The sequence below is a fragment of the Lates calcarifer genome, linkage group LG15 (genome assembly GCF_001640805.2).
Source record: "Lates calcarifer isolate ASB-BC8 linkage group LG15, TLL_Latcal_v3, whole genome shotgun sequence".
NCBI lineage: Eukaryota > Metazoa > Chordata > Actinopteri > Centropomidae > Lates > Lates calcarifer.
Window position 1 is genome coordinate 11,264,074 of NC_066847.1, and position 25,408 is coordinate 11,289,481.

The 25,408-nt window shown below is 41.8% G+C and overlaps 3 protein-coding genes across 4 annotated transcripts; all 3 read right to left on the bottom strand.

The window, feature by feature from the left end:
- Nucleotides 1-38: 38 nt before the first annotated feature.
- On the bottom strand, nt 39-14,537 carry pklr (pyruvate kinase L/R). Of its 2 annotated transcripts, none has more exons than XM_018680412.2 (12): nt 14,386-14,537; nt 9,088-9,252; nt 8,404-8,495; nt 8,144-8,275; nt 6,888-7,074; nt 5,968-6,241; nt 5,041-5,191; nt 3,994-4,146; nt 3,699-3,865; nt 2,120-2,186; nt 502-616; nt 39-388 (listed from the first exon to the last, which is right to left on the bottom strand). In XM_018680412.2, the coding sequence occupies exons 2-12, from the start codon at nt 9,224-9,226 to the stop codon at nt 282-284; spliced, it is 1,584 nt and encodes a 527-aa protein (XP_018535928.1). In that variant the 5' UTR covers nt 9,227-9,252; nt 14,386-14,537; the 3' UTR covers nt 39-281. The 2 variants fall into 2 exon arrangements, with proteins under 2 accessions (XP_018535928.1, XP_050931955.1); XM_051075998.1 differs by having other exon boundaries at nt 13,674-14,537.
- A 137-nt stretch (nt 14,538-14,674) lies between these two features.
- On the bottom strand, nt 14,675-21,055 carry LOC108885901 (cytochrome P450 11B, mitochondrial). The gene is made up of 9 exons (XM_018680411.2): nt 20,619-21,055; nt 20,253-20,408; nt 19,321-19,535; nt 17,804-18,007; nt 17,466-17,647; nt 17,186-17,352; nt 16,346-16,424; nt 16,037-16,249; nt 14,675-14,833 (listed from the first exon to the last, which is right to left on the bottom strand). Exons 1-9 carry the CDS (start codon nt 20,951-20,953, stop codon nt 14,723-14,725), a joined length of 1,662 nt encoding a protein of 553 aa, XP_018535927.1. The 5' UTR covers nt 20,954-21,055; the 3' UTR covers nt 14,675-14,722.
- Nucleotides 21,056-21,235: 180 nt separating this feature from the next.
- Nucleotides 21,236-25,075, bottom strand: LOC108885904 (complexin-3). The gene is made up of 4 exons (XM_051075999.1): nt 24,327-25,075; nt 23,629-24,034; nt 22,739-22,822; nt 21,236-22,339 (listed from the first exon to the last, which is right to left on the bottom strand). Exons 2-4 carry the CDS (start codon nt 23,866-23,868, stop codon nt 22,115-22,117), a joined length of 549 nt encoding a protein of 182 aa, XP_050931956.1. The 5' UTR covers nt 23,869-24,034; nt 24,327-25,075; the 3' UTR covers nt 21,236-22,114.
- Between the last annotated feature and the right edge of the window lie 333 nt (nt 25,076-25,408).

Genomic DNA, 25,408 nt, shown 5'->3' on the forward strand with positions numbered 1-25,408 from the left:
CTCAATTAGTGCAGCTTCATGAACAGGAGAACAGTGTGTTACAGTTAATGTTTCAAGTTTTATTTGGAGGGAGTCATGGCTTTTAAAACATGTTATGCACAAATTCAACATTCATGAGACCAGTTCCAGTGGCAAGTGTTTGATGTTTTCTGTTAATTTATCAGTGACAATGATTATTTTAATTTTAGGGGACGGTTCTTTAGAGGAACTGTCTTAAAGAGACCCTAACACTTTCCAGTCAGCATGTCAGTCAGATTGAGAGTCCAGGTCAGGTCAGGTTGTCATGGGGCACTGACTGCCCGCATAATGTTAGTGTGACCGGACCCAGGGATCCAGCCTGTCACCACAATCACCATGTCGCCTGATTTGAAGAACCCTCTTGCTTTGCCTGTGGAGGTGAGTGGAGGGAAACACAGAGCTAGTGTGAGTAAGAGGGTATCATAGCATTATGACTTTGCAGGCTAATACAAGGAGACAAACAGCACACACACACACACAGACCTATGTCCATGCCAAAGTTGACCCTGTTGTCGACATCATCGGCCCAGACAGGAGCAGGCAGAGGGTGGAAGAGGACAGGAAACACTCCTCTTAACAGCTGGGACTGACGGGCCACCTGAGGAGAAGGACAGTGAGGTGTTGAAGTGAAGGTTCAGCAATGGTTTCATCATGAATCTTTGTGTCTGTTCATTCAAGATGTAGATGACTCCATAAATTAAATAAAGCAGTGAAACCATCTGACCTTAGTATGGATGTGAGTTATGATATTCATATTCATGCTCCCCAGTGGATGAAACCTTTCCATTGTGGACACTTAATAAGTTTTCCTCTGGCACGACCATCAGGCCAAAATATACACCTTTCATTCACCCAACTGGGCAGAATACAGTGAAATTGGTTGAACATTTTCATGCTCCCAAGAGGATAATCCCTTCTGATTTAAATCACAGAATGACCTTTTCTTCTAATTTCACCCTCAGGACAAAGACATTGTATCTTTTTCTATTCCAGAAAAGTAATAATAGCCTGTAATTCTATGATGTATAAATATGTTTATATGAAAATCATTGATAGAGTTTGATTATGATTATTTTGGTTAAAGATGAAGGACACTATTTAATAAGGTTTTAGTAATGCTTTTGTCTTCTTTTTGTACAAACCTTTTCTCAGGAATAATTATCACCTTCATTTGAAAACAGGTTCCTTATTTCCACCAGTGTTAAAATGTGTGCATCAATATAAACATGATTTTTTAAAGATCAAGTCTCATATAACCACTTTTCAGCAACATACACATATTTTAACTAGAATTAACCTAATGCCTCTGCCAGCCAGCTGAGCTGCAGTTAATTAGCATGTGGATTCTTGAATTATGGCCAAAAACATATTTTGTGCAGTCACAGTGATCTTGACCTTTGACCTTTGACCTTTGACCACCAAAATGCAACATTTCATCTTTTGCATTCACGAGAATGGAGCATACAGACAAACTAAAAACACACTGCCTCTGACTCTGACAGTCGCCTGTATGGAGGCATAAAAATTCAGTTTCATCCAGAGATGAGAATGAGGGCAGAGTTTCATCCAGAATTTGTTTAAATCTATCAAAATTAATATCAAAGTGAGTGCTGCCATTCATAGGATCACAGGATCATGCTCCCATACGTTCCCACACCAGCAGCAGTCCACTGCTGGACCTGGTCCAGATGTGCTACTCTGACCTCCATGTGGAGCCTATAAGATGTGTGTGTGTTCATGTGGGGGGTTCTTATGTGGATTAACTCCACAAGATTTTAAAATCATAGGTAATCATGACCTACATTAAACAGCTTCATGACACATTTTAAAACAAAAAGTTCTGTAACAAGTTCAATAAAATAGAAATAGACTCCAGTTAAGTATCAGTCATAAATATTCTCAGTGAGACCGATCTGGCATCTTTAGCACTGTCACTATTCACAGTAAGAGATAGTGAGAGTAAATGCCGACTGCATCACACATTGTTCTGTTTTGGAAAGTGTGAGTCATCAACAATCAAGTCATGTTTCTGGCAGTAAAAATGCACTGCTAGTGAGCATAAGGAAAGTTCTGTATTTCAGTTCACAGCCGCAGACTGTACCTGAGGACTTCTGGTGACCGCAATGATAGGACAGCGAGGGCGGTACCTGGACAGGAGATGTGCAGATCTGCAGAGATGAGGGGAAAACAGGGATGAGGATGGAAAGTAAACTGCAATTGCTGACGCAAATGGACAATGTCTGAATGAATGGGTGACATATTAAAGGAAAAACCAGTCATGCATCTTAGAAAGATGATGAGCCACCATGAGTTTCAGGAATAGCCTTAAAGCTCCCTGGCATAGACTCCCTGAACTCTTCTCTAAGGGACAAACAACATTCTTCTAAAAGATATTCCTTAGTTTGATGGTTGTTGGTAATGCTAACACTTTGCTCTGAATCTGATGCTTTCTAATACATCTAAATGCAGATGTTGCTTTAGATAGTGCTCCTATTGAAAAACTAGCCAGTTTGTGACTGAAGCTCCTTGTCATCCATTCATCATTAATAAACCCTGTTTCAAGGCCACTTAGACTTTTTCCTCTTGCCACCCTGATCTAAATTCAACTGTATCTCGGCAGTTTAATACATGTAACAGAACATGGTTGGATGTTAAGTGCAGAACACATGCATGAAAGAATCTCCATTCATTATTTTCTTGACTCACACAGCGGTATATACACAAGGGTTTTCCTCAGATATATGGAGAAATCTTTGCTGCAGCAGAAAGGGGAGTTTAAAAACCAAGCACTCAGAACACACAAAAATACATAAAAACATGAGGGACAAACAATAAACATTATAGTCAACAAATCTCTACCCCTGAGGATGCAAAGACAGGAAACAGCGCTGCAATATTCAATATGTAGCTCTGCTCTGGGATAAAAGACTAACATCTGTTGCTACAACCTTTTAAAGAGTCTGTAGACCAAATGTTTGTGCAGAGTGAATACGAGAAAACCAAAAACTGCAGTTGTAATGTTTACTCAGGTCTGGCACTTGCAGGAATTAGTCTACAGTAAATGTGCATGCATTTAAGTGTAAACACCAGCCCAGTAGGAATAACAGGAATAACATTAAAATGTGACAATTCAGCACCTATGTGTCCATTACTGAAGTTCAGCACCAAAGCGTGTAGTAGTGTGCTTTTTATGCAGAAAAAACATCCAGCATCCTAACCAAAGCTTAACCATAGTTTATTTGCCACAACCATAATGTTTCCCTAACCTCAAAGAACTAGTCATCTTGGGATTTACAAGTATTTGTTTTGTTGCTATGAGAAAGCTACAGCCAGCTGCAAATTAGGACAAGGACTGGAAAGATGGGGGAACAGCTAGCCTGACTCTGTCCAAAGCTAAAACAAACAAACAAACAAACAAACAAAAACAGATCATGAGCATAAAGTAAAAAGGAAAATTAGCATCTCCAAGTCAGGAACCAGGCTAACTGACTCCCTTTGAGTCTGATCTTTATGCTAAGCTAAGCTAACCAGCTGTTGGCTCCAGAAACATATTTAATGTATGTACATGAGAGTGGTATCAATCTAAAAAAAATGTCATTAAAGTAATTTAAGTAATCCAAGTTTTGTGGAATTGTCCAATTCTGATTTTCTTGGTCTGGTGATAGGGTTTGCATACAAACCTCCCACTAGTGGTGAGGACTATGATGGCCCCAGCACAGCATTTGAAGGAGGACTCTACAGCTCCAATTGCTGTGACCTCTGTGGGATCAGAGGAGAGAGGCGTGAGGCGACGCAACTCCTCAAATAGCTGCTGGTGGAAAATGGCCGCCTCTGCCTCCCTGCAGATCTGAGGGACAGAGACAGAACGTGAGAGTGAGGGGGGAGTCGTTGGGGGTCGGGGGGTGGGAGGGTATCAAGGGAGCACCAAGTCAGATGTTAACAGAATGGACATCTTGCACACACAGAAACACACACCGAGTGCATCATCGCCACTGCCTCCACAGGAAACAGTCCCTTGGCGGTCTCTCCAGATAGCATTACACAGTCGGCTCCATCAAGCACGGCGTTAGCGACGTCACTGCTCTCTGCTCTAGTTGGCCGTGGGTGGGCCACCATACTCTCAAGCATCTACAAACACACACACACAAATTACTTTAGCTTCACATTAGCTTTTCAGCCAGAACCTAAATGTCTCCATCAGGCACTGTAAAGGGATGTGATCAATTAATGCATTAAAAATAATCTGTTTTGCTGCTTTGTATCTTCATATGTCAATATTTGTCCAAGATGAGAAAGTGACGTGAGGCATAAAGGCTTCAGGGAGAAGTAAGGACATAATGGCTCTGTGGATGAATGGACACCAGTGGAGGAGAAATGAGAGATCATTTAGGCAGAGGCAGGCGAGTATGACTTTCCGAGATCATTATTGACATGCCGCAGACTCAGTATTATGAGTCAATAAGAGAGGCAGACAGTTGGAAAATGAGATAGCTCGCGGCGTTGCCTGAGAGACCGCATTTTTGTAGTAGTTCAGAAGCTACAGCTAATGCTGATTAGTGTATGTGAGTGGGTGTTGTTTGTGGGCTCAGGTCTCGAGTAGCAAACCTGCTATACTGCTGTCACTCTGAGTCAAGAGCTGTAGCATAAACAAGATATAGCACTGTGACTCAACATGACTGCAGGAGCACACATGCATGTGTGTGTGTAACGAGAGAAGGGTATGAAAGAGAAGAAATGTATGTGTGTGTGTGTGTGTGTGTGTGTGTGTGTGTGTGTGTGTGTGTGTGTGTTTGAGGATGAATTTATTGGACAAGTGAGCGTGCGTTTGTGTGAGTGCATTATGCAGGAGTGTAAGGTTAATGTGAGCCTGTTAGGTTTTAATGTTAGTTTACTCTGAACCATGTGACATTTGATTGGCTAACACTGTAGTTAGGAGTCTAAATCTGCATATTTTACCACGTCTGCATCCTTCTCTGCATGTGTGTGTGTGTGTGTTTGGGTTTGTTTTTGTCCGGCTCTGACCTGTGTGGCACAGATGACGGGCTTGCCTGCAGAGTTGCAGCGCCCAATCATCATCTTCTGGGCGATGAAGACTTTCTCCGCTGGGATCTCGATCCCTAGGTCGCCCCTGGCAACCATCACACCATCGCTCTCAGCCAGGATCTCCTCAAAACTGACAGAAAGATTAGGTGCGGAAGATGAGGAGGGGAAGGATTCGGTGTTTGGGATAAAAAAGAGGAGGATGGAAGCACAAACAGGGGAATGAGCAGGGATCAGAAAGCAGAGGCAGTGAGGACAAAAACAATGACAGCACTTTGTTTTCATGCATTATCCAGAACACGTTCAAATGCAGGATTTTGTCAATTGCCTCTGGATCTTGAAAACATATTGAGGATAGTGCTGCATTGTGATCTAAATCCGAAATCATCTGGACAACATCCAAATCCATATGATGGCAGGAAGCTGTGATGAGGACACAGATTTAAGAAAAAAATACAGCTGGAAGAGACGTAAAACAAGACTTGCTGATAGGTAGCGTCATAATCATGTAAAATTTAATCTTTACGATCCAATCTAAAAAAAATCCCATTAAATTATAGCTGTAGTTACACACTGTCAACAGGCAGTGAGCAGGAGGAGAAAGAAAGAGATAAGTAATGGAGATGAGAAAGTGGTAACATAAATTGTGTCAGATACATTAAGTGGCAGCTATAACTCACAGACAGCCGCACAGAGCACTTATCATAGATGTGTAACATCTAGAGCTGACATATGTCCATCCATCACTGACAGCTGGCTGTCCACAGGAGGGGCTGATCACCATCAGCGGTGAATTTATAGGCTCTGTCACAGCCTCATTATGAAAAACTCACTGCCTTCAGCTACTATATCTCTCAAAATAACTGCGCCTAAATGGTTTTAATTCAGAGGCGTTTTTCGGTGACTCACTTCTGAACTCCCTGCCGGCTCTCCACCTTGCTGATGACTTTGATTTCTCGTCCATGCGCGCCCAGAGCCCGCCGCACTTCCCTGACATCCTGTGCAGAACGAATGAAACTGGCAAACACCATGTCGACACCCTGGGCCACCCCGAACCTCAGATCAGCCTCGTCTCGCTCGCTGACCGCCTGCAGGCCGATCAGGTCGCAGCCGGGGAGGTTGACGCCTTTGCGGCTGCAGAGCATCCCGCCGGCCTCCACCACCGTGTCCACCCAGTCAGGTCCTACAAAAGAGTTAAGGAAAGTAAGAGGTCATTTAAAACAGCCATTAGAATCTGGATCCCATCCTGTTATATCACAACTACAAGATGTGAAAGAACAGTCATGCTTTTCATCCTTTTAGTTCAGAATTAATACAGGGAGGTCCGAGGTGAAAATTAATGGGTTATTTGGCTAAGCAAGATGTGCTTATTTGAAAAAAAAAAAAAATCTCATTCACAATAGAAGACAGGGCTGATTATTATGGGACCAAATGGAGTGGTCATTTGAAGACAATAATGTCATGAAGTGATGTAGTGCATCAACAAAACACAGCGTAGGACAAGAGGGACTTTGTATAGATAATAAGGCAAATAAAATGGGAGGTGGTATATAAGATTCATGGAAAGCAGGACAGTTAATCTTTGTGTATACAGGAACAGTGTGTAGTTATATGTATAGACTATTTGTATTCATATATGCATTTGTTTGTATCAGTGTGTGTATGCATACTGTGTGTGCATGTATGTCTGCAGGTATGTATATGCATGTGCATGCACATATTATATACTGTTCTTTTTTGTTTATATGTTAGTAGTAGTAGTATTTGAACACAAAGGTAAGACAGGTGTGCTTCTACAGGTTTGTTAAAGTCAGTGTTATGTCTGTTACCTGTTCCTGTGACTTTGAGTCCAATGAGGCCGTCATCAATGTAGATCTTTCCCCCTTCCGTCAGGACTTTGGGAAGACTGGGATAGTCCACCCAGATAATCTTTCCATCTGTTTTGTCTTTGTCACTCTCTGCTGTCACCACACGAACGTGGCTGCCCTTTACCAGCTCCACCTCCTCCTCCACTTTCTATTCAAATGCACATGCACACACACACCAGAAAGAAATTAATGCTGCCTTTAGGTAAACACCATTATCATCTCTCTATTATCAATGCATCCTTAAAAGCAAGGTGCTCTTGGGAGATGTTATTTTTAAACAGCATTTCTATGTCAACACACTGGTCCTCACAAACCCATGAGAGGTGTCATCATGTATGCGTCATCACTAGTTGTTTCAAGGAAATGTATTTCAAAGAAATCATCTCTACTGGTAGAACTGGTGGTGTGAGTACAGTTTCTGGAGACTGTGTACTTTACACAGACATGTAGACAGTCCTGAGTATTGTTTACCATGAACATAAGAACCAAAAATACATTTAGGAAAAAATAAATGTGTTAAGCTGCAATTCATGCTCTGCTGTTATTTAAAAATAAATATATTCTCTACTTCTACGTCACAATTACAACGTGGCAACCCTCACACATTAAGATGTTGTCATCTATAGTATGTTGATGTGCCTCTTTCTGTTGGCAAACATGGTGCTCATGGTGCTCAAAACAATTCAGATCAAATATTTGGTCCTTTCATCCTGAGAGAGAATCTGTCTCTGTTTGCTGTTGCAAAATCACAACCTGCATCTCATTGATCCAAATGTAACCACTGTCTGTTTGACCTATACCACACTGCACTTAAACAAGCAGGTGTGTTTTACAATGTGTGTGGCTAAATAGCTGTGGTAACTTTATCTCCAAATTAAGCTACTAAACATACTTAAGGAGACACAGCAAGCGACAGTCTGCAGCTTGCACGTCATGCAGAGCATTTTGTAAGCTAATCAAGGCATGAAGAGGTTTAAAGCAGCTTGGTGTTATTTGTTCATCAAAGCAGACATCATGCAACAGCAGCACAAAGGACAACACAATCTGATGATGATGATAAAGAAAATAAACACGTGCCAACAGAGCCTGTTCAGTCAGAAAAGCAGACATGTCCTGTATGAAGCAGTCAACATGTTTTCTTCACCTCTTACACCTGACTGCATGTGACTGGTTGATTAGGTTTAGATTATTTGATACACTAAGCATTATGTGCTCACCCCTTTCACTAATCCCGTGCGGATCTCTGGACCCTTCGTATCCAAGGCGATGGCAACTGGACGATAATACAAGGGGTCAGAGGTAACTGTCTCCACTGCCTCTCTGATGTTTTTGATGGTTTCACCGTGGTACTGACAGACAAAAATAGAAAGAGAGACACAAAATCAATGCATTGCTGAATGAAAGACCAAAACGTGTGTGTACAAATTCTGTAATTGCAGAAAAAGGGCAGACAGACATAATCACGAAGTGCACATACTTCATGTGAACCATGAGAGAAATTCAGACGAGCGATATTCATTCCTGCTTTGACCATCTCCTGGAGTTTGGGGATCGATCGGGATGCAGGACCTGAAAGGAAGAGGAGTAAGAGAGAGGCTGAGCCAAAACAATAAGTCTATTGACAGCGTTAGAATGAGAATGAACAAATTTGGTAATTGTTTGAGTTATTTTTCAGGCAAAATCAACAAATATTTGAAAGTCACAGCTTCTCAAACATGACAAGTTGCATCTTTTCTTTGTTTTCTGTGAAAATAAATCGTGAATCTTTAGATGTTGAATTTGAAAATGTCAGCTCGGACTATAAAATGGGATGTTTTCATTATTTTTGGATATTTTCCTGATATTTTATTTGCCCAGAAATCAGTGATGAAAATGACTGTTCGTGAATCAAAGCCACTATCTAGAGAATCAAAGCTCTGGACAACTAAGAAGCAATTTGTATATTGTACTTCCTTCTAATCGTTTTCTCTTTTTCTGGGCAGTAGAGAAGCAGCGAGAGCTGAAAAGCACCACAACCAACAAGAATCAGGCCCTGCCAACACACTGAAGGCAAACTGAGGGAGCTGGCTGTCTGACAGGGGTCCAGCAATGATATACAACAGTTGCCAGAAAACAAACTTGAAACTGAGACTGGCTGTCTGCGAACGGTTGTCTCACTCACCGATGGTGCAGATTATGCTGGTGTTGCGCGCTGTGATTGGCTCCTGGTCGATGTCCAGCAGACAGAGATGCTCCAGGAAGGTGTCAGCCATGCTGGCGTCCAGCTGCTGGCGCTGGATGAAAGAGTCCGGGAGTGTCATCGCCTCTGAGTAGCGCCTGATGAGAGCTGCAGTGACAGACAAATGTTGTCAGCAGGGTGAAGACAGTCAAGATAACTCTACTGCCAACTCCACCTGTGAGTACAAATGAACTACAACACCTCAAACAGAAAAACAAGTGTCATTTCTGTGTTAATGATGAACAACACCTCTACTATGTGTTGGGCAGGAAGAGCAAAGATAAATATGGCAGCTAATCACAACAGATTTTAAATGAAAAGAAGGCTAAAGGATTTTATACTGACATTTGAAACAAAGGTCTCCTACAGTCCTTTAATATGAGGCAGGTTGTTTCACAGACAACTAAAAGGACTCAGTCAAGATTCAGATTTTTACACACAATTTCAAATTTTCTCTATTGGCAAATGAATGAAGGAAAACTGAGACATGTTGCATTCTCAGAAGAGCCATTCAGACTGAATGGAGACTGATTTGACTGTGTTTTTGTTGTTGCCCAGTCTGTCAGTGTAGGAGCTACATGTTCTTTTCCATCCTGAAAACCTCAGTGCCAACAAACTCTCCATGAACAAACAGTACATGAATCGATAGGATTATCAGAATAGATTATCATGAAAAACAACGATCTAAAATGGTACCAACTCTTCCAGCAGACACAGAGCTACAGTAGTATTTATTTGGAGTCTTGTTTCTGGCTACTTGATGCATTGAAGTCCATTATTCACTCTCTTTCCAGCACTGTTTTCCTCTTCAGTTGCCTCTGTGTGAAATATCTGGCTCTTTAGCTGATAATATGCTCACCAGCATGTTGCTAACTCTGTCTGTGTGCCATTTGGTGCTGGGCATGTAGAGTACAGTAGATTTGTCAGAGCTTTTTCACTGACAGCAGCTGCTGCTGGAGGTTGATCAGGGTGGTGAGAGCGAACCAAAACATTCAAGTTGCAAAGTATTTATTAGAGCAGCTTTAAAGTCACATTATTCAGTTATCAGGTAGTGTACATTATTGTTAGTTATGTTACCAGCATGTTTAGGAATGGAAAAACCGGCCTGTTGGTTGGTCCACCACTTTGTTCCAGAATCTTAACAAATATTGGATGGGATGCCATCAAAGTTGGTATAAATATTCATGGTGTCAAGAGGATGAATCCTAATGACTGTGGTGATATTTTGACTTTTCCTCTAGTGCCTGACATTTACGGTTTTGAGTGAAATGTCTTGAAATTTGGTCCAGACATTCACATTCCCTTAAAAAACAAGTGAAATAACTTTGTGATCTAGTCTTATTTTATTGCATAATATTTCACCACACTAAAGCAATTCTTCTACAAATACATTTTCCCTTTCCCAGTGACTCCACCTGTCACTGCTGCTGCATAAAACCCAAGAGTACAAACCAGTAAATGGAGCCCATGTCTCTTGTGCAAAGCATTGTGGTACCTGGCTGAGGGCTTTGAGCCAGTACAATGCCATCCATTTTAAAGGATGTCACAGTCAGTCAAGCCTGCAATATCTGCCACCACAAGGGAGCAGAGAGTAAAGACCAGTGAGGAGAGCCTGACAGACAAGGTCGGTGCTAACGGCACAACTGAAGTGAGGAGGTGATGACAAAGAAGGGGGAGAGGAGGGGAGGAAGAATGGAAGGTGAGGTGAAGAAAGCAGGAATCTAACAAAGGAGATTTCTGTAAATCTATTTTGGTGGAAAAGTTAATTTGCTGATAATCAGTAATTTGTTAACCAATGTCTGGTGCCATGCTTTATATTAGTGGTTCTACTACTTGTTCCACAGTCCTTTGCAAACAAAAACTGAGAAGGGCGAACCTTAAAGTCTGCAGCAGAAACTCCCTGATGAAAATTGTGACTAGAGGTTTTGCAGAATAATGTGGAAACGCACAGCCCCTCTATCCTGTGGATTCGGTGGCTGTCAGTATTTTCTCCCTCTTTCTCTTCGTGTCTTTTCCTCTCTCTCTCTCCACCTCCCTGTGACCCAGTTCTGCCGCACTGCTGCACACATCATTACGTGTCCCACTGAGATCCTCCTCTGACACATCCCAGAGTGTACACATGGAAACACACAGACACACACACTCACCTACAGGTACCTGTTACTGGAAGGCTGACTATAAATAAAGCAGGTCAAAGATACAGATGTTGCAAAATATCAGTCAATACGCAACCTTTACGACTGATAAGAAAGGTGAACCAGGTGATGGGTGTGGTCGCAATATATCAGGAGTGACCTGTTTGCAGTGGGTCACATTCCTACATGAACGCAGGTCAGAGTGTGAGTGTGTAGTTGATCAGTGAACCCGGGGTAAGAGGGCAGATTTTTGTTTAACTACGACTGCACTTAAGTTTAAAAGCATCTAACAAATGCCACAGCAGGGCATTACCTGACCTTGTTGCTAGAAAGGGGCAATTGCAACTGTATAGAGTTTGGTGTAATAATTTGATATTGCTTGGTCACGGCTGCTGGAAAATGACAAATAATTAGCTGCTAAATTAAGACACTAACACCTAATTAACCTTGCACAAAACTCATTTGTACTTGCAGTTCAAATGAACTATAAAGCTACATAAATCATGGATTCTTAACAATGCTATGGTTGTATGATAATGTACAAAACTTGTTGTAACCCCTCAATACAAAAAATGGCTTTTGTCTACTTACCCATATCCATTAAATGATTTAAATCCACTGCTCAGTTGCTTCTCTCTCTATCAGTCTATCTTATTTCTTTCTGTAATTTTTCCTCCTCTGTCTTTATTTTTCCCTGTGCTCACGTTTTGCACCTGTAATTCTCTCAGTGCCGTGTCACCTGAACGAGCCTAGTTGAGCCACTTTCATTCATTTTTACCCTGTGACCCCTCAGCTGCCCCCTCATCTCTCCTCCCACTCACACCATTTGGAGTGTCTCCATTGCTTGCAACAGATGGATGATTTTGCTGAGTTAGTGTAGGTGGACAAACTTGACTGGGCCAAGAGGATGCTAAAAATGGAAAACCTTTATGTCAATAGATCGGTAATGACACTTAACTCTCAGAGTGCACTACAGTACAAAGTGACGCTGCAGATTATACAATCCTAACCCTGACCTCACACTGACACACTGTCAACCTCAAACTAGGGACTGAATATCTGTGAAATACTTTTCACCCTACTCTATACTGAGGTTCAACAGTCAGTTCATGATTTGATTGAGTGATTGACAGATTGATTTAGCAAATTTAGCATTTATTTGTTTAACTCATTTATCAAGGAAAAAAAACAAATATTTGTTCTGTCCAGTTTCTCAAATGTGATCATCTGATGCCTTCTCTATTTCATGGTGGTAAATTAAATGTCTCCTGGCTTTGGACCAACAAGATTTGAAGATGTCCTGTTGGGATCTGGGAAAGTTTTATACAGAGTTTTCACTATTTTCATGTCAACATTTTAAGACTAAAAATCATTTGATTAATCAACCGTGTTTCAGACATCTGGACTGTTCAAAAGAGTACAACCAAATTAACAACAGTGTCACACAAACCTGTGTCTAGGGACAACCAAAGGACCCATAGGGAATTTCAGGGGGTCTGTAGAAAATGTGTATTTATTTATTTTTTACCATTATTTTACTTCTACATCCATACTGGTGTCTCCTCATCTCCTGGAGAAAGTCTGCATCGAGTCAAATTTAACAACTGAAGTCTTCCCCTCTTTTATGTTTTTTGTTTTATAAGTTGTAACCAACGCCTTCATTAATGGTAAATAAATGGTTTACTTATGCTTTAGAAATCAGTTAAAAGCCTTAATTAGAGGAACTTTTGTGTTGCCAAGTTGAGTCACTGATAAAACTTTCTGACTTTCTAATAGGTCAAAAGCAAAAGCAAGTTAATCACCTACAATTATAAATGTTAATAAGTCATTCATAAAGGGCACTGACAATAATTCAAGGGAGCAGTAATAAAAGTTATTAATAAATTAGTTTTGGTCCAGATGGCCTGCAGCAGAGGTCCACTGGAGTAATATACATAATAAACTAAAGAGCTAAAAAGACTAAATGAGTTTCATAATGGAGGGGGATTAACACCAGTCACAACCTGGAAACCTAAACGTTGTTAATTTTAATGACTTCTAACTAATCTATGACAATGGTTTATTAATTGTGAGTCACAGCTTATACAGTAAACCTTTTAAAGAGTGACATATTAGAGAGTGTTGCCTTTCTAGGTTAGGATAAATTCTCATTTTATGTAATAAGTGTATTGCAGATTTAGTCAGTGATTCTTGATATCAGACAGTTTGATGAAGCCTGCATCACTACTTTGCTGCCCTCCACATTCTGCATTCACCCACTGCAGCATGTTGCTGTTTGACTGGAAAACACTTCCTGTGTTGTGAGAACTGTCTGTCTGATAATGGCTGCTGTTACATAAGAATGAGACTTTGACAAATGAAGTGACACGTAGAGATGATGCGTCTTCCACTCACTGACACAGTTTTACCAAAAGTTTCTTGATGGTTTCAGGAAACAACGTGTGGAGCTGCAGAGTTGTATCTATGCACAGTCACGTATGAACCCAGGCCGACAGAGGGTGTAAATCGTTAGCCAAAGGACAAACAGACCTTTGCTCCTGAGTTGACTAAAGCACACACCTAAAATGATATAACAGCACTGCATGTAATTACTGGAGTAAGGATCAGTTTTACGCACTGAGACCAAAGTGCAACATCATTATATTCTGCATAAATGTACAACATTTCATCCACTTCATACAAAAAAAAACACACGAGCCACACTGCAGTATTAGTATCAAAACTTTCTCCCATTTGACCATTTGACTCTCAATGAGCACTTCATCTTAACCGGACAGGGATCTGTCTCTTTTTGTTTTGGGAGAATTTTTTTTTTTTTTTTAAATCTAAAATACTTTTTACCGAAGCTCGTCAGCAAACAACTGAAAAAAAGGGAAAAAACACAGACTGATCAATACCTGGCGACACGACAGAAATCAACAGAAAGACAATATTCAGCCAGAAAATAAACAATCTAATTAATAAACACACAGCGCCACAGCAAGGCACAAAAAGAAGTACTGGTGCGCTGCAGAGAGTACTGGATGGGCCCACACAGCACACACACACACACACAGTGTGAAGTTTAGGCTGGAAAGTTTAGATCTTTAGAGAGGAAATGACTAACCTGTTGGATGAGTGAAGCAGGCCAACACTGACTGAGTGGTGAGGGGTGATAACAGCGACAAATGTAAATGAATGGATTAGTGTGAGCGCCATCTGGTGGACGGTACTGCTTATGCAAGCTTAGCCACAATGAAGATAACAGGAGGAGGAGGAGATGGTTCTTTATTTGTTAGTATGATGAATTCTTGGACTGGATGTGAAGTGTATGAGGATGCATAAAAAAAGAGATTAACACAGGCTAAATAATGTGATTTATGTCAAGCATTGAGAGTATTTCTGTCTTTTCTTTGTGTGTGTGTGTGTTCACCAGAGCCAACAACTGTATGTACAGTCACTGGTCAGAGTTTGCTGAATGTGATCCTCGGTGGAGTCTCAGGCTGGAGTATGAGGGTGTATGTGGTTTTGATGTCTTCTGATGATGACACGCTGATATGGAAGCTCAGCAGAATCTAGACAGAGAGGCAGAAAGGGCAGAAAGGGAGGCAGGGGGGAGGAGGTGATGAAGGCATGGAGAAACAGGGGAAGGAAAGGAGCAGAGCGAATGTTAAGAAGGAGCAGTGATGGAATGGAAGCACATTCACTCTAGTGCTGTACTATTTTGTGATACTTGGGTTTTAGTTGCATATTTCCATTTTAAGCTGCACCTGATGCTTCTGCTCTACTACATTTCAGAGTGAGATATTACACGTTTTACTCCACTACATTTATCTGACAGTTACACTACATATTAAAAATGTACACATTAATACTTTGTTATATATTAAACTACTTGTTCCTGGCCTTTTGGGCTTGTGACCACTTATAATAAAGCAGACTGTAGTTGACACACATTTCAGATGAGATTTTAACAATTCCACCAAGAGTGATCCCCCTAATAAACTTGTTTCATTTAAATAACTGTTCAAGGCACAAAGAGAGGAAAATGTTAGTAAGCATTTCATAAATAGATTTTAGTCATTCTAGAGGAGGCTTTTTCACAATCTGACAACCTAAAAGCTCTGAAAGTTCTTAGAAACTTATAACTGATCTATAAAATTAAATTAGTAAATTATGTATTAACCATTAATAAATCATGAATTAATTGCCGCTTGTAATCCCTTTATAAATGGTGCTTCATCAGAATGTGCTACCAGTTCATCCAATTTATCTTGTGGCGCTTTGACAGGACATCGAGTCCCAGGTTGGGAACCACTGGACTAAACTACCAAACTGTATATAAATTAATTAAGATCCACCTCGACCAGTTACAATAATAAAATGCAGCTTACATGTTGATTGCAGCAATACAATAATACTAATACTAATACTACTACTACTACTACTAATAATAATAATAATAATAATGTAATTTATTATATCAGTAAGTAGGGATGGTTTTCAGTAAAACAACTTTTCCTCCTCGCATTTAAAGTAAATTTATCTGATAATTCATTTCAACTTTTACTTAAGTAAAATCTTTAGGATGTAAAAAACCTTAGTACCTCTTCCACCATTGCTCAGTAGACACTGGTTAATCTTGTCAAATCTTCCTCCCTAGCTTTTCTAACTCTTTTTTTCTCTTTGCATCACAACCTTTCTCTCTGATCATCTCATCCTCATCCTCCCTCTTGTTTCCTCACTCTTTCCCCCTTCTCTCATCAGCTGTCACTCACATGCATGAGCAAGAGCTGCATCTCATTCTCAGCAATCCTCCTCCCGACGCACTGCCTCGCCCCAAACCCGAATGCCAGGGAGCGAAACCCCAACCCTTCTGCTCTTTGGCCTTCCTCTCTGCTGCTGCTCCACCGGCCGGGGTCAAAACGTTGTGGATCCTCAAACACCTCTGCGCTCCTTCCCAGGGGGTAAAGACAGATGTGGACCATCGTCTGAGGGGAGAGTTCCATCCCATTGAAGACAGGGTAAGTCAGCTGTAGCACTGAATGTGCCTGAATGTTTTTGTGGGTCACAGTCTGGTCACTCACCCCAGCAGGCACGTGGTAATTCTGGAGAACAATATCTTTGATTGGCATCCGCTGCACTGTAATGCCCACCGGGTACAACCTGAACAAAACCATAAACACATGTACACAAACAGCTTCATGTTTGCTAGATGTTACCTTTGACTTCTCACTCAGCTCTCAACACAAGCTCAGGATTACTGGTAATCAATTCTCATTTCAGGTACACCTGTTAATGAAAACACTTGGAATGTAATGGATGGAAACAGACTCTCAGGCAGCTGTTCCCAAGCTCAGAGCATGATTATTTCCATGGTCTGTTGATCTGAATCATCCATCACCTCAGGTTATAGCTCTGTCTGAATGTCACAGGGGGTGTTTTTGCTGTAGGTTAAAGGAAAGAAGCATGTATATGTAGGTTGCAGACTTCATTCAGAATATATCCAAAGAGAGGCATCACTTTGGAGAGGGTTATGATTAGGGTTATGTTAGCTTAGCTTAGTTTAGCTCATGGTTATGTTAGCTTAGCCATGTTGGGTTATGGTTATGGTTAAGTATGGTTATCTCATCTTATCTTATCTTATCTTATCTGAGTTTATCTTATCTTAGATTAGGTTAGGTTAGGTTTGATAGGTTATGGTTAGGTTAGGCTTTTTTTGGTCAGGATTTTTAGGTTAGGTTATGGTTATGGTTAAGTTTGGTTATCTTATCTTAGCTTAGCTTAGCTTAACTTATCTTAGATGAGGATAGGTTAGGTTACGTTAGGTTGGGTTAGGAGTGTCCGTTTTGTGAGTCTGGATGTATGAGGCCATCTACTAGGCAACCGCCAGGCCTTATTCAGATGGTGTCTTTAATTTTATGTACCTGAGAATTTCCTTGATCGTGCCTTTCAGTAGTGGCGCACCCTGCAGGGCTTTCTGAGGGTCACCACCAGCCTGTGCCCATGATGTTCTCACCTGCTGCCTCACCCTCTCCTGCACCTCTGGGTTGCGGCCCAGCTCAAACAGAGAAAACTGCAGGGGCACCGCTGTCTGCAGAGAAGATGGGATAAGAGGTGACACAGAATCCAGAATCAGCCAGGGTGAGGTATACAGATGAAGGCCAAGGAAGACAGTCATGCACATAAAAACACACACACACACACCGTGTCGACCCCTCCAGCCATCAGCTCAGTGATGTTGGCTTTGATGAGATCCAAAGATAGCTGCCCTTTCTCCATGAGCTGGCCCAGAACCCCGGTGTACTGGCCTCCAGCTGCCCTAGCCTCAGACCCCTGACCCTGAAAGGATGACAGCCGCTGATACCCCCTCTTGATCCTGGCGTCCGCTGGGAGAAGCACAGAACAGAATGACAGAGTCAGGTGAGAAGGGAGTGGTGAAGTAGGACTGTGTTGATTAAAGAGACTTAGATCAGCCAGAAATGTAGAACAAGTAGGTTCCATTATTCCTGCATTATAAATCCAATCAATGTGACTCTTTCTACCATGGCTAAAGATGTGGTCCCATGCAGCGGCGTGCTGGGTCCACAGGGGAGCACCGATGCGGAGCAGGAGGCGATGGGGCAAGTAGAGGAGTGGAGGGGTGGTTGCCAGCATTCGCTCCACAGCCCAGATGAACTTCTGAGACTCCAGGGAGGGAGAGGAGGAGAAGAGGCCGATACGCTCCCCGTAGAGCACATGGCAACTGGCTAGAAGGAGGGAGGAAAAGGGGATGAGGCCGAGGGTGAGAGTGAAGGTGACTTGTTTCAGGGTAAGCTAACAAACTGAAACAAAGATTCACAAGATTTAAAAAGCACAAGGCTAAAACAAATTGAAACACTGTTTTTGAAAATATTGTAAAACAATCAAGGCTTTGCTGGATGGTACATTTTAGGCTGACAGGTTTTTAAGTAGCTTATAAAACCTTCAGACTCATATTTTCACATTTTAAACTTAAACTTTCATAGATTAAACTTACATAAGCTGAACGTATCATGATTTGTGACTTTATGAATCTCCTGCAGAAAAAAAAGACCAAAAAAGTACAAAAAGGCAGGTTCCTCTCTCTGTGACAGCAAGAAAATATTCTGTGTTTTTCAAACCTGACTCCACACAGAGAGGCAGTTTTGTTTTCTGAGTGCATACAGTGTCTCAGAGGAACTGTCTCTCCGCCACCAGACATCCATCACCGCATCAAACATGCTTGTGTTATAATAACTACACAGCAGCAACTGTAATAAGAGTGACTTGCTGGTCCATTCCTATCGAGGCTTAGCAACTGGCTTCATGTGCTGTGGTCCATTAAGATCAGACTAGCATGACACAAAGTCACCTCACCACCACCACCACCACTCTCATGTAAACAGGAATGCACACAAGTATGAGTCACACACAAGCATTCACACTCGTGAATGTGGCATGTTGCAGATAGACACATGAAAGGAGCAGACCTGGTGGAAGAATGCAGGAGCTTTTGATCCTCTTTTTTGGAGTTTCTATTTTTAGAGGTGCATGTTCTCCTTGACCTCCTCCTTCTATAATATGTTAATGACAGATATGCCTCAGGTTAGAGGGAGATTTGCTTCTCTGTTATGAGGTGAGAATATTTTAAAATCAAAGCAGAAAGAGCAGAGGCAGTGAGCTACTAGCGAGGGAAAGTTTTTTTTTTTTTTTTTGGGTGGGTGGGGGGTTTATAAAGGTAATGTTCCTGCAGATTGTATAATATCTCTGACGTGAGAAGGTGTCACAGCCTGCGTCAGCATTTGTGACTCAACCAAAAGGGCTGATAGTTAGGCTGAGTGAAAGCCTAACTGAGGGAGGTGACATTAATCCATCCCCTCCCTGAGGACATCAAGGTCAGTTACTGCTGGAAGGAAAGGAGACCATCGGACCCTCATCCTTTCACACCCCTCTACGCTTAACTCACCTCTCCTGGACAGAACACGAGGCAGAATTTTGTGGCCTCAGTTTCAATAAAACAGGAACCACAGATCACTAATCACTGAGGATGATGACCTCTGACCTTCCAGCGCGAATCGGAAGAGATCAGGACTGGGATCGATGGTCAGGCTGCGTTTCCCTGCCTCTCTTCTTCCCTCCCTTTCGACTCGCGCCTGCAGCATTTGACAGAAATCCCTCGCCACCTCATCAAGGAGAGGGAGAAAACGCTTTACGGCCGCGCTCATCATCACCTCCTTGTTGAGCAGCAGACGGTCAGCTCTCCACTCCTCACCGTTCCTGTGGAGAAGATTTGGAGTGAGGCGTTAAAATCAACCCGTTTCTGGACTCCAGTCCAGATCTCTGATCCCCAGTCTTTGTAACCCAGTCACCCTCATCAGCACTTTTTTTTGTTGCAATAAAAGAAAACCTTTTTTTCCACTCTGAGTCAGTAGTCTGCTTCTGGGTCCTCATACTCATCTCTGGTTACGACATTGTGTGCAGCCTTGTGTTACCCTAGGAAATCATTTTGTGTCTCTTTCAGAGATATTTTGCAGTTGAAGCCCAGGAGAGTGCCCCGCCCTGATTTACAGAAATTTTACTGGAACTGGATAATTTTTCCAAAACTTATGCCATCAGAATAATTTGAAAGATGTTAACATCACAATAACAATCTACATAGAAAGTTTTAAAAGGCCACAGTAACAAGAATATAAGTGATTATGTCCCACAGCTGACTGACACAAACACACACAAATTTGTTAACTATGGGGAATTTGCACTGACGTGTATTCATATAATGATTCCCTGGAGACTTGCTCTAACCTTAATCATAATCACTTCATGCCTGACCACAACCCTCGCTCTATCCTTGAACTTAAACCAAGTCATAGCCATAAAGTTTTAATGACTGACTTTGTGGGGACTTGTATTTTGTCCCCAAAAGGGAGGTAGGTGTGACTGTTTAGACAGACATCTATCACCAGCGCATCAGAAATACACAGATGAGATACTGACTTGAGGAAGATGCCTTTGCTGTGCTGGCGGGTCTCACGATGCGTGGCCCAGGGCTGCAGGGTCATCCTCTGGGGGTGCAGGCCCTCTGAGCGAAACAGCTCACCGATGTCAGACGGCATCATGATGTTCACACTCCTGTGGGTGCCCACATGCTCCCTTCACACACACACACACACACACACACACACACACACACACACACACAGAAAGTCCACAGTGTAAACTGACATGCACTACTAATGATCAAGACCTTCTTCTAGCATCATTGCCATATTTAATCTGATCAACTGCTCACAATATTCATCCTTGCTGTCAAATCTTTTTAAACATTTACAGCTACAAACCATCCCTCTCTCTTCCTTCTACCTGTAGATGGGGCCGAGGGCGTTGAAGGTCCTCTCCATGTGTTTGTGGAGCTGCGTGAAACAACCTTCTCTCCAGAACCTCACCAGGTTGACCCAGCCGCTCCTCCCCGTGTGAGGGATCTCCTCAAAGCTCCGCACCCGTCCATCCACACCTCTTTTTCTAACTCCTGCACCCTGAGCTCCTTTTCGAGCCTCTAACTTTCCATCTGCAACCGTCTCTGCTGCAGTCATACACAGAGCCTTTTGTGGTGCAGTACCAAATAAGAACACATTTCTGGACCCATGGGTTCCCTGTGATCTGGCACATGTGGTCACACGGATTGACATGCTCCTCATGGTCCAAACGAGATGTGTCCATCGGTTTCAGGCAGAGCTGTGACACCCCTCGTTCGTCGTCGGCTCTGCAGGACTGATTAATCCCCTCCTCCCATCTGAACCACGTATCCTTGAATGTGCTCTATCACTCTGATGGACTGATAGGAGCTGATGATTTATGGATCCGAGTGTCGGAGTTCAAGAGAAACACAACAGAGCCCGAATGTCAGGCTGAACCAAAACACCCACACACACACACACAAACACCATGTAAAGGCCAAAAAGAGTGAGTCCAGCTGGCCAAACAAGTCTTTAATACAAGTTTCAGTCTAAAAACCAAAAGATTTTTAAGTATCTACTTGTTGGTTTTTAGGTTCTGGTGAGTTTTTGTTTCCTGCTTCATGTTGTATAAAATCCTTTGACTAGGCAGCATGAGACTATTTAGAAAAACAGATCAATGCAAACAAAGCGGCAATTTACAAGAAACTAGTCATTTAAAATTTGGCTCATACGTGTTACAGGTATGATTTGGCTCACACACAAGCTGTAGAAGTAACACAGGTCTGAGAGTATTTACAAAGAAAACAGCAAAACAATATCATCAAAATATGAATACAAAACAAGTATATTGAAGTTCATTACTTGTGTGAATGTGTGTTTAAGTGAGAATGCCCTGAGGTTCCTTACTTGTGTATAGATCACGCAGTTGGATCTATAATCATTTAAAGAGCTGCAACAGCCCTGTAAGTAGAAACTACAGTAACTACAGTAGCTCTACTGCTCTATTATTACAACCACCACCAATCACTATGAGTAGATTTTCACTGTTTAGCTTGTAATAACTGATCATGTAAAACATAACATTATGATATAATGATTTACTAAAATGTCATAAAATTATATTCTCAATCCTTCTAAAAGATCATATAAAAACCCCATTATCAATGTTACTATCAACTATATGACCATCAACTGTATGACGTGATATATATTGGCCCATAATGTAATACCTGATGAGGGTAAAACACTCTGTGAGTTATTACATCATCAGAAATAGAAAAAATATAACTTCACTACTTTAAGTCCCGCCAGTATATTCCCCCCCTGCTGTCTCCCCAAATTTTTAACAACTATCACAATCAGAGGGCGGCGTACTGATCATCCCCTGTGATCACATACTGATCACATGACTTTACAAGAGTCCCCACTTGCTGGTGTAGGTGTTGGCGTCCTGCTGTGTTTCCTCCCTGTGAGCACCGCTGTGCCGAAGCTGAGGCCTTGAAAGGCGCTCAGCAGGTTAAAGCTGTCGTCCTTGGTTTTGGTGTCAGGATGAATGATCTTCGAGAGTTCGCGGGGGAGCGACACTTTCCCTCCAACGGACCTCAGGTGGTTTATGTCCTTCGGGTTCTAAATCATGATGGAAAAAACAGAAGAGGAGGAATAGGGTTGAGGGGCTCAGCGCTCACAAAGAATGAGAGTTTGATGATCTAAATTGCTTTTAACCACTGAGTTATTGCTATTTAAAGCAGTTAAATGACAATGACGTTAAGTTGGTTAAGCATTAGATTCTGCAGGGACACTTAAAAGTTGATGTGTGCACATGTTATTCAAATTATTCATTCATTCATTCATTATCTATCTATCTGTCTTTTCATATCTAGGGTCACGGGGAGGCTGGAACCTATTCCAGCTGCCATTGGGCGAGAGGCAAGGTACACCTCATGTCCTGTTTTATTTGAGTAGGAACTTTAAAACCATAACTCCTACTATTTTTTTTTTTTTAATCATTTCATTGCAAACACAGACCTCAGACAGCTGGTATTTTCTCCTGAAATGAGCTCTCATAGCTGCTCTCTCTGCGTTCTTCTGAGCGTTCATCGCTTCCCGCTGCTTTCTGTAAACACAGCAGACAAACACAAATACACCTGACATATTGCAGACACAGAATTCAATTAAAGCTCATTTCCATGGTAACACAGGTGACATGAATTAGCTCAAATCATTGTAACTGCCTCCTCTAATGAAACCATATTGAGGCAGCTATACAGACAGAATCATTAGAAAAGTTGCCTCATCAGAAAACCACATGTTCTCACAGCACATCTGTCTGCTGCTTCACTGTGTTAAACTTACTCAGGTAAAGCTACAGCTACACCTGTTCACAATATGTGTCACACCTGCAGAGAATACACTTGGATTAATACCACCATTTTGTGGCACTTGTGTTTTACTTGACTGTCTCCACTCCATCCACTTCAGACTTCTACATCACAACATTTCATGGTGAAATATTACACTTTTTACTAATTTACATACTTCAGTAATCTGACAGCTATAGTTTAAAGTTATTTTATAGATTAGAAAATGTATATATTAAGTATCTGAATACCTAATAAAATATGATGAATTGTAGCTGATGAAACTAAGTGAACATAGTTAGATAAAAAATTTAATTCTTGACCAGTAACTTTCCCCATTCACTTGAATAGGAAATATCATATAAATTGGTATATACAGGAAGGGGAAAATGGTATATAATATAATATACTGTATAAAACTTTTACTTGAGTAACATTTTCACTGCAGGACTTTTACTTGTAAAACAAGTCTTTTTTTTTTACAGTGGGGTATGAAGTATAAAGGATCTGAATATGTCCTTCACTGTGCTGTGTGTCTTCATTATGCACAGTGTCCACTTGCCTCTCCTTCTCCAGGTCCGCCTGGTATGAGCGGATGACTGATGGGTCTTTGGGATGTGCATGTCGGGGAGGAGGGGTCTTCCCCAACCTCTTGGATCCTCCTCTGCCTCCCCCGCCTCGGCCCCTCCTGTTCCTGGATTTGGCACACAGCCTCCGCTCCTTCACCCCTGACACACAGCTGGTCAGCTTCCTGATGGGCCTCCTCAGGGACTTTTTCACTCTCACCACAGACTCCATGATGCTCTCATGGACGGGAGGTACCGACCACACCCCTAATTCTTCAACAGATGATGAGTGAATGTATTACGGTTTTCTCCTTCACTCATGTTGTGTTGCTCTGACAGGACGGACTCTGGACACACACAGTTTCACTTCCTGTGGCGGCTATAACTCAGGTTGAGACCTGCCAAGGACAAGGACAACAGTCAGACAGGGCTCAGATACACAAACTTAGTAAAAGTTTGTGTATCTGAGCCATACACACACACACCTACTTACAAAGGTTACATACACAGATAAAGTGTTTGTTATCTAGAGGAAAGGGAAGTACTAAAAAAATGGAAACCACACAAGGACGGGAAAGTGACAAATATCACATTCAACCATATAAGACAGGTTATTTTTCATTTGTCACTATTTATTTTTGTCGCTATTTAACACATGAAATAAACTGAGCATGGTCACACTTGTCTTACCCATGCAGGTGGCCACAGTTGGCCAAAGGCTCACAGCATAAAATCCTGATAAAGCTCCAGCCAGATGGCCTCCACCGCTACCAGACAATCCCCTAAAGCTTTAGAACAAACTGGAGAAAACAAGAAGAAGCAACAAAAGACTCTCCACCAGATACTGTGCCTGCTCTCCTCGGCCCTCACAGGAAAAACAATTACTGTTTGTTGTTCCACGTTTCAGCCTCTGAAACTTCTTTTCCTCTGCCAGACTCGCTCCACTCTTCACCACCCCTCCAACTCGCCCATACAGATTACCATTTAGGGGATTTAATGAAAGGAATCTCATTAGCCATGGCAGGGAATGCACCCGATGACTCACGTGCCTGTGATGAAGATTTAGAGACATTAGCTGATGTCATGTTGAGTGACACATGCATGCATTCACAGGCCTGACATCAGTGTCATTCCTATATTGAAGCTGGGAAGACGGGAGTAAAGGTGACAAAGGAGGTAGCAGGTTTTGTCTCAAGATATAACTTCTAATACATTTTCAGTTCCTTACAAGCCCATAATCAGTATTTGGTTCACTGGAAATATAAAGATGAGGAGATGAACGCAGACGTGAAGAGAGGAAAATGAAACAAATAGACACCTGGATGGAAGGAGTCTGGCCTGAGACAGCAGCGTCTGGGTCATGGAGAGATAAGAGAAAAATATTGACAACTGAACTGAAAAGCTGCGCAAACTGTTGAAGAGGAAGTGACAGAGTGAGGTCACCCCCTCCAACAACCCCACCAAACCAAAAAAAGACAATACAGAGGATATTTTTTTTTCTGAAAGGAAAAATTTTTTGAAAGGAATGCATGAAGCGTTCGCAACAGTCTCTTCAAGTTGTTGTGACTTGCTGCGGGCAGCCTGAGCTGTGAGCTCCATAAAAGACAAGGGATCAGAAACAGAAATAAGCAGGTAAACCAAACCAAACAAGAAATAAATAAATAAAGCAACAAAACCATGGAGGAAAACCTGCTCATGGATCAAATACAGTCCATTTCATTTTATTCAAAACTTGAATATGAAAACACAAGAAGACAAATTTCTGTTGCCTG